The sequence below is a fragment of the Temnothorax nylanderi genome, unplaced genomic scaffold (assembly GCF_030848795.1).
Source record: "Temnothorax nylanderi isolate EJ_2023f unplaced genomic scaffold, tnyl_v1.0 TNYL_tig0073_pilon, whole genome shotgun sequence".
In the NCBI taxonomy this organism is placed as follows: domain Eukaryota; kingdom Metazoa; phylum Arthropoda; class Insecta; order Hymenoptera; family Formicidae; genus Temnothorax; species Temnothorax nylanderi.
Window position 1 is genome coordinate 391,784 of NW_027249135.1, and position 14,816 is coordinate 406,599.

Genomic DNA, 14,816 nt, shown 5'->3' on the forward strand with positions numbered 1-14,816 from the left:
AATCATCCCTACCCCCTCCTGCTGTTTGCGTTATCACCTGCGGATTAGAGTAGGGATATCCCCATTATCCCCTCTAACGTTTCATCTGCGTTCTTTTCAGCTGAACTTCTTGCACGGTTCATCTTTTCTCTTTTTCTCTCCAACGTGAAAAGAAAAAGAGAAAAGATGAACCGTGCAAGAAGTTCAGCTAAATAGAACAGACCTCCTTTGTTCCAGTCCTCCAATGGTAATGCTTTTGGAAGGGTCAAGGGATTTTTGTCTTTCTGCGCCTTGCTGCTAGAGAATTGTGCTGAATTATGCATCCATCGTGTCTGAAACTCTGAAACCACATGTTTCTTCACGTTACGTGTTCATAAAGGCATAAACGCATAATTCAAATATACAATAATATTACGTTACGACGATTACTTTCGTTGCATATTTTATCGATTTTTGTGCATACGATCAGTTTGGACACGATAGATCAAGATGGTAAACTTTAATGTGTATCCATAACTCGTTTTTATAGAATGCTAATAGGTTAAGTCATTTCACCTATAGAATAACTAATGTAATTACAGCCAAAGGGGAAAAAGAAAAAGTTTATCGACAAGAAGGATTCTGTAACATTCCACTTGGTTCATCGTTCGCAACAAGATCCATTAGTGGCGGATGAAAAGGCACCGCAGAAAGTCCTAGTGCCAGCTGCTGATGCACAAGCAGCGAAAACAAAAAAGAAGTCATTAGACAATGAGAAACGTCAAGAGGAGCAGCAGAAGTATGGGATCTACTTTGACGACGACTATAATTATTTGCAGCATCTTAGAGATGTCAACACATTGTCAGTGGAATGGGAACGCGTCGAAAACCCTAGTAATTCCAAATGTGACAAGAGTACTCCGAAAATCAACCTGCCATCCTCCGTGTTTGCATCGAATGTCGAGGAAGAAGTCGGTATGCTCAATAAAGCGGCGCCAATTTCCGGGCCACGATTGGATCTCGATCCGGATATAGTTGCTGCGATGGATGAGGATTTTGATTTTGACGATCCCGAAAATCAGCTAGAGGATAATTTTATAGAATTGGCTGACGCTGGAAGTAGCGACAGTGAGGATTCCGACAGAGAATATGGTAAGTTTATTAAGATATGTAATATTATACGTTTACCTGATCTGTGTGTAATTTTGCATTTTTAGAATACGAATTGAACGAACCAGGGAACGAACATAGTGAATCGGATGTCTCATCTAACGGTCACATGGATTTATCCGACGAAGAGGCAGATGAAGTGTGCAGTTTAAATGGACCTCAATATACTTTTAAAGATGAGGAAACTAAATCAAGGTTTACAGAATACTCTATGAGTAGCAGCGTGATGAGAAGGAATGAACAACTTACATTGCTGGATGACAAATTTGAAAAGGTTTATATTTTTATTGTTTAACCTTTAGAGGCCGGGAAAAGGACTTGAAGAGTTTTTTTTTTTTTTACTATTTTTCCCTTATTCAACACACAAATTTTGCCTGAAAACATCAAATAGCTTGTGTTTTTTGGGTGGTCGATATTTCGACCACCCCCGGCCTCTAAAGGTTAAAGTATTATGAAAGTATGTTGTATGTGTTCTTATCTTTTCTGGTTTATTACATAGATGTATGCTGCATACGATGAAAATGAAATTGGCGCTCTAGATTGTGATGAAATAGAAGGATATATCGATCATGATTCGGAATTTATTATGCAATATGCTGACGAATTTGAAAGGAAGCAGAAGGAAGATGTAAGTATGATCTAAGAGTACGATGAAAAATGTACTATTTTCACTTGTATTTGCAGACGGAAAATATCGCGGAACTTATGAAAGGCAGAATGAAGATCGTGGAAAAAGAATATTCGAGCTCAGAAGACGAAGATGCAGAAAAACTTGTTGTCGACGCTCGTGGAAAAGATAAATGGGACTGTGAAAGTATTCTTAGCACATACAGTAACATTTACAATCACCCTAAATTAATTTCGGAACCTCCCAAGGTAAAAAAATATTTAAAAGTTATGTATAAGAATTATTAATTTGAGTGATAAATATATAAATGTAATTACGTATAATATAGTAATATCAGTCTTATATGTTTGTTTCTCTTTAATAGCGATCAAAGAAAATTGAAATTGATCGAAAATATGGTATTCCAAAAAATATATTAGGCAATACTGGAAAATTAACAGCTGAAACGTTGGCTCAATTTAATTTCGAAAATAATGCGTCAAAGGGCCCACAATCTGTAGCGGAAAGTAGAAAATCTTCCTTAAGCATTTTAAGCGTAAGACCCAAAGGGGAAACTACTGATGAGAGAAGAGAAAGAAAAAAGCAGCTCAAAGAATACAGAAAAGTAATTTTATCAAACATTTATTGAGTAGATTTTATTAATTTTTGTGTTACATAATTTCTGACGATTTTAGGAAAGAAGGATAGAGCGAAAGGCGAATATCGAAGCGTTTAAAGAGGAAAAGAAACGCCAAGAGAAGATTCGGTTGAACGACAGGGTAAACGTTCAAGGAACTCGTATAGTATAAAGTTTTCGGCCAAAGTAATATGCTTTGTGACTGCGTCTTAGACTGCAGATTTAATAACAACTTCCACTTTATGTGTAAGAGATACGAATTGTATGTTAAAAACATTACAAGAGACAGGTTAAATATATATATCTATATTATATATTTATATTTGATTTAAAAAATGATAATTTTTTAGGAATATATACCTGAATATATATGTGTATAAAATATCACAATATCTACTCCATATCCTTACCAATTTTTACTGAAACCTTTTAATTCTATTTTAATTCTATTAGAAAAATCTATTTTTTAGCTTTACATTCTTAAATCGAACGAGAAGCTGTAAGATAAGGGAACTTGAAGAAGCGATTCCATGTTTAGGCTGCGTTCGGAAACGTCATCCGGGTACACACGGGTATACTCCCTTCTCCTTTTAACTCGCTGAGATAGAAAGAGAAGGGAGTATACTCGTGTGCACTCGGGTGACGTTTCCGAACGCAGCCTAACAATTTAAATTTATTCTGCATTTAAATTTTATTTGATCTATCCGGTGTCGCGATTCATCAGTTATATGACAAATTCCGGGAAGCGAATCGTGCAAAGTTTTCGTGAAACATTTTGAATTTAACGCATAGGCTCTTGAAAGGAGCTGTTAAAAACAGCTCGTGCGAATAGTCTTGGACGTCTTGGTGACCATTCGCCGGCTTTTCAATGAGAGACTAGGAGAATACGTAGGACAATCGAGTGATACGGAAGGAGCGGGGCCACGTGAGCGAGCACGAGACACGGAACGGAGCGCCGTCGTTTAAGGCGGGGCAGAGGGCGGAAGCTCCAAAGTCATATGATCGATTCGTGACAGATAGTCGTTCTCCGCTCGCAAAGATGGCTAGCCAGACGCAGGGTATTCAGCAGCTTCTGGCTGCCGAGAAGCGCGCCGCCGAGAAGGTCTCGGACGCCAGGAAACGTGAGTGCATTCGTCGCCGAAATATTTCGGGGGGGAAAGAAAAAAAAATCGCGCGCCGCGCGACGCAAATGCGCCGACTGCGATCACGGTTTCGCGGACTGTAATCTCTCGGTCGCGACGTTGACTCATTTCACTCATTTTCTGCGATTAGTGCGTGGTGCAATGAATTCTCGACGATTTTCCCGGGTCCGTGAAACGCACGGTGTAATTGCGCCGTCCAGTAACCCACGAAATTACACTTTACAGTGAGAATAGTCTTGGTTAACCTGCGTCCAATCTGTTTGTGTTACTACTAATCGTACTCGTTTACGTTTATACGAATTCAGTCGCCTGAATGCTTAGTTTTGTTCAGCTTTTAGTGAAGCTTCGATTTCTCTTCGAGATTTTGCTTTATCAATAAATATCCTGGACTGGTTAGGTTTAGGTATTAGTTCATATAACATTGACGTAATAACGTTGAGATAAAATTGAGTTTGAGTGTAATATTTTGTGTAAAAGATTTAGAAAAGATCTGGACTGCACTTGTATTACAAGTTATCTTGTACTTTCACAGGTAAGGCACGTCGTCTGAAGCAGGCCAAAGAGGAGGCTCAGGATGAGATTGAGAAATATCGACAGGAGCGAGAAAAACAGTTCCGTGATTTTGAAGCCAAAGTAAGTATTATTATTTTATTTCTGTTATATTGAAATTTTTGATATTAGATTTACACCTCATTACTTAAGTCAATCGATGACATAATGATAATATTACTCGTAGCACATGGGTTCAAAAGAGGACGTTGCTGCACGCATCGAGGCAGACACGCGAGTCAAGATAGAAGAAATGAATCAGACCGTTGCCGTGCACAAAACCACGGTAAGTCCACTCTGTCAATTTAATTGATAAATAAAAGGTAGATGTCTAAGAAAATTATAATATTGACTCTCTGTGTAATTTAGGTCATGCTTCAAATTTTGGACTTGGTGTACGACATCAAGCCGGAACTGCACAGTAATTACCGCATTGAGGTCTAAGCCGCAAGGATTGCGTCTAATAGCTATAAACATGATACGTCTTATGCTATAAATATACATTAAATATTACTGTTCACCATATCTCAATATGTATTTATCGCTGTTATATCGTATGACATGTTATATTTTATCGGAGAAACTGTATACAATGTAGCTGTAGGCAGTGATACTCAAACTATTAACTAGAATCTTTTTCTCCCGCAGTTGCTACACGACAATAATCGTATTGTTATTATCGCTGAGCTTTTCACCGGCACGTATTCGGACAGTTTGAGAATTGCTGTAACGTAGTTGCATCGTAACACAGAGAAAAGACAAAAAAAAAGTAATGTGGATGTACTCAAACCGAGTATCGTCGACCCGATGCGTCAAGGCCTAGACACATCGAGACGACGTACGGTTAAGTTAGATATGGTTAAGACGATTTAGGGTGGTGGTTACGAGTTGTATGTCGTTCGGTGTACGCCATTAGATGTCATTCCATGATTCTGTCACATCGAGGACGCGCGATTGAGATTTTCCCTACAGCCTCTCGCGGTTCACGGACACGCTCCCAGTCGACGGTGGACCGCGCGACGATGTAGCAAACATTCGAGCCTCTTATCCTTCAGCGGGAACGTTTAAATTCTCTGTTGATCTTGCGAGATGGGCAGCTTTGCCTTACATGTATATCCTTGTCTCTGTGAGCTGGTTGGTTGTCTGTACAGTATTAAGTGTTCAAAATACAAAAAAAAAAGGAAAACCCACAAAATGCTATATTTTTCGCTCTACTAACTGTTACTTTCGGATAGAACTGCATGTATGCTCGATAAAACAGCGATTTCGTCAGTAAGAGAAGAGCTACGTTTTCCACAAGGACACGTGCTAAATTTACAATGCGTATTGTGGAAAGTAGGTAAAGATTCTGCCGATATACTCTATTCGATTATGTAGGAAGTTTCGTTTCCCCGGCGCGTAAGATAATTCTTTTGAATAATTCCGCCGAATTTTGCAGTTTCAATTAGCGGAATATTTAAAGAATCGCAAAATATTTAGAGGTTTGTTAAACCTGGATCAATAACCATGTTATCGGTCTTGTCAATTATTATTGACAGTGCGTGAAAATTTGATGCGGCAATCTTCCCTCATGATTCGAGCATTTATGCATGCTGCTTTTCAATTCAAGCTAATTCCTCTTTTAGTACAGTAATCGTACGATTGCTACGGATTATCAAATTAATTTCGGACAATCTGATAAAATCGTAATAAAATTTGTTATATATATAATATTTTCTCGTTATTTTATAATCGCGCGAAATCAAAGTGATGAAATTGAGTGTTAAATTGAAGTCACAAATTATCGAATTCTACATATTCCGTTGAACTAACTTCGTATTAACTATTAGACGATCCGAAATCCGTGTCAGAATTCTGAGAATAAAATTGTCTATTTATAATTCTCTTTATTTCGTAATGCGAATATTGCTGGCGATAAACATGCGTGCGAGAAACATTTGAAGAAACAATGTATTATGCATTATATATATAGATTTTGCGCGTCCAAAGTACAAAATTACAAATAGAATTCCACCCTGAAGCCTGACGTGAATTGTAATATAAAACAACGGTTCCAAAGTTCGCGCGTACATACGCCAACAGTAGTGGCGGGGGGATGGTGGGGTGTCATCCGCGCGCGCGTGCGCGCGGTGGTGGGGACGATCAGCTGTACGTTAGTCTCCCCACTCTCCCCCACTCGCTCGGCGCGCCGCATACCCGAATGTGCCGCTCGCGTGTGCGTGCGTCCGTGTTCCAGTTCCGACGAATCCGACGTAGTATCGGACCGCGGTGCTAGCGCCACTCGATCGAGCGGCCGGAAAGCGATTCGATTTCGCGAACTGACCCGCGGCGCGGCGGCGGTGACGAGAGCGGTTAGTGCGTGTGCGTGTGCCATTCCGCGCCGAGAAATGGAAGCCGACGAGGCGCGTTCGGCCTCCGGTTACTCCGGTACGAGAGCGAGCACGTTGTTGACGCAGTTGACGTCGCACGTAGTCGTAGCGCCGCGCGAGCCCGTCGCAGTGACAGCTGTGCACGTACGTGGCTTTTGAAGTTTTGTTATGACAAAGAACGTACCGCCGGGCACGACCGGTCGCCGACCAGCCGCGTATCCGGAGGAAGAGAGACCGTCGTTATCGTCGTCTCTGTCGTCACTGTCATTGTCGTTATCCTCGTTGTCACCGTCACCGTCACCTTCGCCTTCGTCGTTCTCGTCGCAAACGTCGTAAACGTAAACGTCGTGAACGCGCGTCGCGATAAAAGTGAATAATATTGGTTCTTGTGAGGAGGAGAGTCGCAACTCGCAACGCCGGGCAACGCAACGGCGAGGAATTAGTTCGACGGGGATTCGAAGGTCGTCGAGGGAGGAACGACCGCGAAGATGTGGTGCCTCGTCAGCCAGGCCAACTCCGTCATCCTCGAGGTGCAGGTCGACCCGAAGGCCATCGGCCAGGAGTGTCTCGAAAAGGTAAGTGGTGCGCTTTTATTCTCGTTGACAATGAGATATTGGTATCGCGAATCGCGACGCACGTATGTACGTACACAGTGTGAACATAGCGCCGGGCGCGGGCAGTCCGTTTCAAATTTTATAAAGAACGAACGTTCGCGCAAATCGAATTTAACGGTAAGCACCGAATAAGTGTGGCTAATTTTCGCTTATTCTCGCCCGCGCGGCCTCCGTGTTTACGCCGTGCAATATTCGTGCTGGGTAAATCAAATTCGCCGCTAGACGCAAATACGAAACGCTTATCTTAACGTGCAAGTTACATATATCAACAATCCATATACGCTTCGTGTTAACGGACTCCAAATTCCCTCCGAGATTATGTCCACGAGGAAATATTTGCCTTCACACATTTGCTTTTTCGGTTCAAGTCGACCGTCTCGGGTCGTCTTGGATTTGACGTCAGTCGTTAATAAATTATACGGTAATGATTTAGCCTAATTATATTTATGGAAATATTTGATTTCATAAGTTTGCGTTTTTCGTTGAAATCGATCATCCTGTATTTCAGATCGAGCGTAATACAAGATAATAATGATTTATTCTGATAAAGTACTTATAATAAATAATTTTATTAGGATAATGATAAATTTTGATAAAACAAAATAAGAGATATAGCTATTTTTATCTCGTACGAGATAACATTTAATGTATTTCGGGAGTCAAAAGTCCCAGAATGACAGAACGTTATATTAGCAATTCGTCAAGTTTGACCTCGTTTCCTTTTTTGAGAGGAAGGAGAGTCGTATTGTCCCGTTTGTGTAGCATCAAATTACGATTAATCAAAATCCATCGGAGAGAGAGAGAGAGAGGAGTGTGTGAAGTCGAATCGTTCCCCCGTTCTTGTCGACCCCTGAATGATTCATCGTGCAAACTACTGCAAACTCCTCGTCTGGAGCACTTCCAGGCGCGATTCGGGACAATTGTACGCGTTTTGCAGCTCGAAGAGAGCGTGTCCTCGTGTTGCGCAACAACGCCTCGAAGCGCGGCGATACTCATGATTTCATACGAGAACGTAAGTGCGGTGTGCGCGAGGCACAATGACGGGAATGACGACAATCCCCCTCTCGACGACGAAGACCGCCGCGCCGGCCGCCGCGCCGGCTCAAAGATCGGGTTAAAAGTTAAATGAGATCGCGATTTTCGGCGCTACCTCCGTCCTTCGGCACGTAGATTTGTAAGTCGTCAAATCCTTTCAATGATTTCCGCGAATTCGCGCTCGAGCGAGTCGCGTTGATAGCGATCCCGATCGTCGATCTCTACCGAGGAAAGTTTCGCGTATACCGGCAAAGTTTAGACGCCGCGGGCGTTCTCGGTTTCGATACCAAGAAACTTCTTTCTTTCGCTCGCCTCGCGATAGTCGCGATCCGATACCTTTTTTGTCTCTCTTATACACGGATGCAATCTCGGAGTAATGTCGCGTAATTCGCGGTTGTTTTTACCGATTTGTATTGGTTGTTTTTCGCTCGTTAATCTGGGAAGCTTTGTATACGATTGCATTTTCCAATAAAAATGATTCCTGTCTATCGAGGATGCCGTCGATTAGGCTGAACTCAAACTGGTTTTAAGAAAAATTCAGAAAACGATCCAGTTTGTCCAGCTATGGAAATTTATTGGACGTTGCCTTGTCTCGCCTTGTTTCTGTTCAAAGGTCGATCGTGGGTATATCCATTCTATGTTTACGGAGATTCGCAACGATAAGCGATAAATTTGTTTAAAAGTCCTCCAGTCTTGATAACCGACGAAAACAAACGTTACCTTATCTCGAAGCGTCCGGAACGCTGATACTGATTCATGCGTTAAGTAACATTTCCACGATATATTAGGAACAAACTAGATTTATTACTCAATTCAGCGTCTATTTCTATAATTTTTGTTTCGACATGTCTAATATCTATACTAGCAGGTATAAGACGTGAGCAGATCTAGACGACGTTTTAGTAAGCGTTTGATTTATTATAAAGACGACCGCGAGACATATAGCTTGTATCGAGGGGCGTCTTTGTGTTCATCTGTTCAGGACCCTTAATGGGTTAATGTGCGTTTTGTATTACGCGAGAGTTCTTGGCCTAGGTCCTAGCTTTCACGTGCGCAACAGATGTCGTGAAGACACAAGGTCGACGTGATCTGAAAATCTCGTTTGTCACGGCAGTGTCGTTAAACGGCTCTTCGGATTTCAGGAAGGAGCTTTGGAAAGGCTCTTTGAAAAAGCTCTTCGAAAAGGCTCTTCGAAATGTATTTTTGTAACCTTACACTGCGAAAAGTCTCCCATTGCGTGAGTTTTTTTTCGAATTTATTTACCGTGGAATAGACCTGAAAGACGAGCCATTTATTGTTAGTGCAAAACTCAGGTATATACGGGAAAGCACGAAATATTTAGAGGAAATGCAAATTTTCGTCCGCGTGATCGTATTTTGCGTTAGATTTGTAGGAGAGTTTTAAATTTTGCCCTATGAGCGGAATTAGATAGCGCTAGCTCGCCCTTCTCTTAGAGACATTGCATTTCTTCTAACCGGGTCCTCATAAAAATATCCTTTCCTTCACGAAATGCGTCTGATTGTGAGCGTAGGAGCGTCGCTCGGACGGCAACTCATTTGGTTTCTATTACACACTCCTTATGCTCGCTGCATTATCATTCCTATAAGTTGCGCTTGAGACTGTGGCAGCGGGAAGGGAGAGAGATGGTAACGGAGGATATCAGAACGATCGTATTCAATTTATCTCCGACCCGGTGTCACCCCGCGACCATCTCCAGGATTTTTCTCCGAGAATCAATTCTCATTTTTTTTCGCCGGTGCGGTTCTATTTAAAAATGAAACATATACGAGAGCACATATATGTATAAGAGCTGGGACGTTACAAATAACTCGATGTCCTTCACGATCTACAAGTTGTTATCGACACAAAGAAGGTTGCGTGACCAATATGAAACAGAAAATCTGCATTGGTTTTAATTATCTGTATTGTTCTCAATTATTTGTATATTTAATATTTAAAAATACTTATAAAATATTTTTATTTATACTCGATATTTATAGAAGAGTAATCTTTATTCACGACTTATTGACATTTGTGCTTGGATATCGTAATCTGCTACTGATAAAAGTATAATCAATGCCGTTTCGTATTGATAAGCTTGAACATTGTATGATTTATTTTTGTTGTGATGATTTCGTTCTCTGGATTAGATTATTTTGGATTAGCTACGAATCGCTTATGCTAGTCTGCTTTCCAGCATCCGTGATCCGTGACCCGTCGACCACTCTACACTCACGTTTATCGTGTACGTGTCGCTCGGAGGAGGAACCGGTTATCATGCGCGTCGAAAATAGCCTCGAAGGTTGGGATGGACCGAAAATAAATCTCCGGGCTTCTCCGTGTACAGTCGTTCGTTACGCGCTTGTTCTCCGTTCGGAAAGGTGCTCTCCTGATACGCAGGTACACACTCCGCGTGATCGGCGTGATGCGTGATGCGATTCGTCGGGTATTGCAATTAATTGCGACTCCGTTGCCGTTAACTGTGATTGCTCAGTCGACTGCTGGATAATTACTGCCCGAATTGTTAATCCGCGGTTTCCCATGGAGAACGCGTGCGATTTTAATAAACGCGAAAGGAGTCCCGGCGATACGAGTAATTACACGTTACACAAATGGCATGGAACTTTAACTACGCGCGCTCATCAAACGAAATTGCACCGCCGTGCGCCAAAACTCCCGACATTCGCACAACCTTTGTTGAAGGGCTGCAAACTAAACTCGACCAGTGTGCTCTGGGCAAACAAGGATGCAATGGGAGACTTCCGGCGGCGTGATGTGTTTACCTCTAATATCAATCCGTATCGTGCGCCGACGACGATTACGATGCGCCCAAGTGGGTCAGGCAGCCTAACTAGGTCGCAATTTCACTGACCATCGCTTTATTAGGTTCTCTACCTGCAAGATTCTCGTACGTACGCGTTTCCCGCGCGCAATCAGCAAATCGCGGCTCCGATCACGTTACGTTGCTTACGATTCTTACGAAATAAGATGCAAGCTCAAGTTTTTTTTTTATTGTGCCAAGCGCATTTATTATGTAACTAAGAAGATCGCGCGCTTGTGTGTAATAAATATATTTCATGGGACATCCCTTTGTTATTAATGGTGAATTGAGGATTGAGCGACTTCCTCTTTCTCTCCGAATTCTATCCTACTACTGGACAGAAAAATTTGTCTTCGATCAATACCATTCTTACCGTTTCGTACGATACGTTCGTTCCATCCTATTCAAGCAGTTTCTTAGGTTACTGTACATATTCATATGTATGTTATATATGAAGGCTTTTATATCGCCTTGTGGAGCTTCCCTATTGCGATATCGACAATACTCTGCTTTCGTTATATCGATTTCATCGCAAATACCCGTGTCGCGCGGAGCATATGAAGCACGTATCGACTCAGAAAGAAACCTGCGCGATCGCGAGACGACACATGAAATTTTCCCATCGGCTTATAGGCAGCGGCGCGTCGTCGCGCCGCTATGGAAATTAGGTCGAAATTGGCCGGAATTCAATCCGGGAATTCAATTTGCTGTCGTCTTTGTGCCCCGCGGAGTCAATCCGATCGACGCGCGCGCGTGTACGGCAGACGTTTTCGAGATCTAATTTGCGTTTACTAGGAGCCTATTTCCCGCTCTGTTCGCGTCATGCGAGATGAACGGTAAAAGGAGCGGGCGAACATCTAAACTCTCCTGCCAGTCTCTCGTGCACGACACAGGATCGCGCGCGTTCTCTCTCTCTCTCTCTCTCTCTCTCTCTCTCTCTCTCTCTTCCTCTCTCTCTTTGTACGTGACAAAGCGAGAGACGCATCCCCTTACGTTCGATTTGTTACAGTCCCAACTGACATCGCGGAGAATCCCGCTTTCGTCTGATCATATTTGACTGACAGTCACTCCGATTGATTCGCGTTAATTCCTCTCTCAATCGGTCAAAATTTACGTTCAATTGCATACAAAATGTAATGATACAATGCGAAAATTTATCATAACTTTAATCGATGATTTATAACTATATCGACCGTCACCGATTCGATAATTTATTTATTGTCGCATTGATAGTTAGATCGTATCGAATGAAAATTATTAATGCGTTTTGCAATGATAATAAATCACATGTGTTCGATTTGGCGAAGAATAATCTTAAATCGCCAGTTATGCGATCTGTGTGTGCATACACAACGCACGTTTTATCGTCGAATAATCATAATAGTCCATAATTTTGACATGTTAAATTATGGAATATTAAAAATTATGCTACAATTAATTTAAAGTTAAGTAAAAGGCAGATACGTCAAATACGATTACGTATTTGTTTATTAGCGCACATATATTTTTTATAATAACTAGGATATTATAAAGCGCGCGCCTTTTGTTCTCGAGTATGTATTATGTATTTTTTAAGCGAATAAGAAAGGAGGACGCGCTAATTTCTACGGTTGGTTTTATCGGCTACAGTGCGCAGGTGTATCCCATCGAATCATAATAATATAATCTTCTGCCGAATCTGCATTCAATATTGTGCGATTTGAATATCCGCCGGCGGAGATACACGTGCGCGTTTGCATACATTCATATTTGAAATCCAGGCATCCGTAGCTAGAATATTAAAGGCCGCTTCTGGCTTTTATTTTCTTATTATTCATAAAAATCGCGAGGATTTTACTTTGTAACTTAGAAATGTGAAATCCTTTAAAATGTCTTACAAAAAGGTTGAAGGCACTATAATCGTTATTTGAATATTTTTATTCATACGTTTCTTTTTTATTTTTATTTAGCAAAGTTATCTCTATAATAATTTATTTTGATGATAGGAGTACAACGTTGAGCGCGATGCGCACACCGGTCGCGCGTACCTCAAACGGCGGGCACTTGTCATATTATAATAATGGATTGTATTGTTCATGCGCTTCGGATTTCGACCTTTCTCGGAGGCATTCCACGTTTGATTTATAATATATATGCAATAAATACGATAAGTAAGCGTTAGTGACTCGGCGAACCTAGAGCAATCGATATATTGGTTTGGCGGCTGTTAGTGCGACTGAACTCGCCGCGGTCTCGGATACCGCGGGTTCGGCGATCTCCCCCCGGTTCGACAATTCACACACGATGCCCACGCGTGATCGGGCCGTGCGGCATCAGCCGTTACAAGAATCTACATACACGTTATTTATCTAGAATTTTATTTATCGACGATTTCACAATTCATGACATTTTCAAGTAAATGTCGTAATATATTGATATACACGTAAACATGTTTTGACATAAAAGAAGTTATTACTTTATACATTATTATATTTCTCTTATCTCATGTTTATTCTTACAATCTTCAACGTTATGTAAAAGTTTACGAGTGTATAATCACAGTAGTAATGTCATTAATCTCGTTTCACATTTCATAGTACTTAAAAATATATTCGTACTCCTATAAATTTTTATTTGGGGAATAAATAAAAAAACGAACCTTTATATCACGTGAGATAATGAACATTTCAAGCTGTTAATACGTTCTTTATTTTTACGAGCTTGGACAGAGCGTCCGGAGGCAACTCAGCACTGTTTATTATCAATGTTACTTTCCCATAAAGCTCCTTGACTTAAAGGACTCTGGTGGTCTAGGAGATAACAGCTTGAGCGAGTCGGACCTGAATTTCAGTCGTCTCTTATGGACTTTCCCAAGTGTTTTGTTTCCCTGTCTTTCGGAAAAATAACCTGAGCTCTGCTCAAGAGAGATATTAAACTTGGATGCCATGATACTGTATAACGTATCTTGAATCTACCGCGCTTCCTTTCACTTCGTATCGGAGAAGCAAACCGAAGGAATTCGTGTACAAATTCTTAATCAGCGATTTTCCATCCGAAAGAGACTTCGAATTCCTGAACACGCGTCGCGAAGAATTTAAATACTTTTCCGAGCTCCATTCGAAGTCACTTTGGCAACCCGCGGAAAATATACGATATCCGATCGAAGACCTTTTCGTATGCGTAAGAGGATCCTCTCGCCGTGGCACATGAAATTTTATGACGCCATTCGGTTCGTGCGATTGGCCGATTCTGATTTCCATCGCCGGAAGCATCTGCTGTCCGTCGTATTTTTTTTCTATTCCTTTTCGTCATGCGATAAATTGACGAAATGACTGTTTCGGAAGTCCGTTCGATCGCATGACTAAATCGATATCGCTGCGAGAGAGTTTGACATTGTCGCTCGTATAAAAATGGAGTGATTAAAGAAGTGCCGTTAGATCGTTAAAACTCTTGACGAATTTCGTGGAGTTCGCGAGTTGCCGCAAAGGACGTTACCAGCGGAATAAAACTTCGCGAAACGAGTGAAACTCGAAATTATACGATTACGTTTACCACCGAGCGCAGTGCCAATAAATGGGATAAATGCAGTGAACGTGTTCCGTAGAATTCTACTAACTTTACAGTCGTCTATATTTTCTTTCACCTGGATCACAATCTTAAACTTTTTGCAATGCTCGCGTATTTGCGAGAGTACCGCCACGCACGCGAAGTATAATGCCGTCTTTATTCTAGATACGATTCTTCCGCTCTTTATGGATCTTTCCGAATGGCATAAACTCGGGACGATGGTATCGTGAACACCCGTGTAAATAATGAAACGTGCCTAAGTACCGCGTTTTATAACGTAGTATTTTCCGTTACACTCGCCTTGGGACACTCCAGACTGATAATTCTCCATATTGTTTATAATTTATTTCCTGAACGATCGTCCGAGG

General features: G+C 41.5%; 3 protein-coding genes across 3 annotated transcripts in view; all 3 read left to right on the forward strand.

The window, feature by feature from the left end:
• The first annotated feature begins 157 nt into the window (after nucleotides 1-157).
• On the forward strand, nucleotides 158-2,686 carry Ltv1 (LTV1 ribosome biogenesis factor). The gene is made up of 7 exons (XM_071709011.1): nucleotides 158-471; nucleotides 561-1,110; nucleotides 1,176-1,402; nucleotides 1,628-1,756; nucleotides 1,813-2,004; nucleotides 2,121-2,360; nucleotides 2,431-2,686. Exons 1-7 carry the CDS (start codon nucleotides 469-471, stop codon nucleotides 2,542-2,544), a joined length of 1,455 nt encoding a protein of 484 aa, XP_071565112.1. The 5' UTR covers nucleotides 158-468; the 3' UTR covers nucleotides 2,545-2,686.
• Nucleotides 2,687-3,334: 648 nt separating this feature from the next.
• Nucleotides 3,335-5,258, forward strand: Vha13 (V-type proton ATPase subunit Vha13). Its single transcript, XM_071709017.1, has 4 exons — nucleotides 3,335-3,493; nucleotides 4,047-4,147; nucleotides 4,251-4,349; nucleotides 4,433-5,258. Exons 1-4 carry the CDS (start codon nucleotides 3,412-3,414, stop codon nucleotides 4,505-4,507), a joined length of 357 nt encoding a protein of 118 aa, XP_071565118.1. The 5' UTR covers nucleotides 3,335-3,411; the 3' UTR covers nucleotides 4,508-5,258.
• A 999-nt stretch (nucleotides 5,259-6,257) lies between these two features.
• Nucleotides 6,258-14,816, forward strand: part of Dnr1 (defense repressor 1) — a 147,199-nt gene continuing 138,640 nt past the window's right edge. Inside the window, exon 1 of the mRNA XM_071709016.1 lies at nucleotides 6,258-7,007. Coding sequence (XP_071565117.1) covers nucleotides 6,921-7,007 — 87 coding nt within the window. The 5' untranslated portion in view covers nucleotides 6,258-6,920. The remainder of the gene's footprint in view (nucleotides 7,008-14,816) is intronic.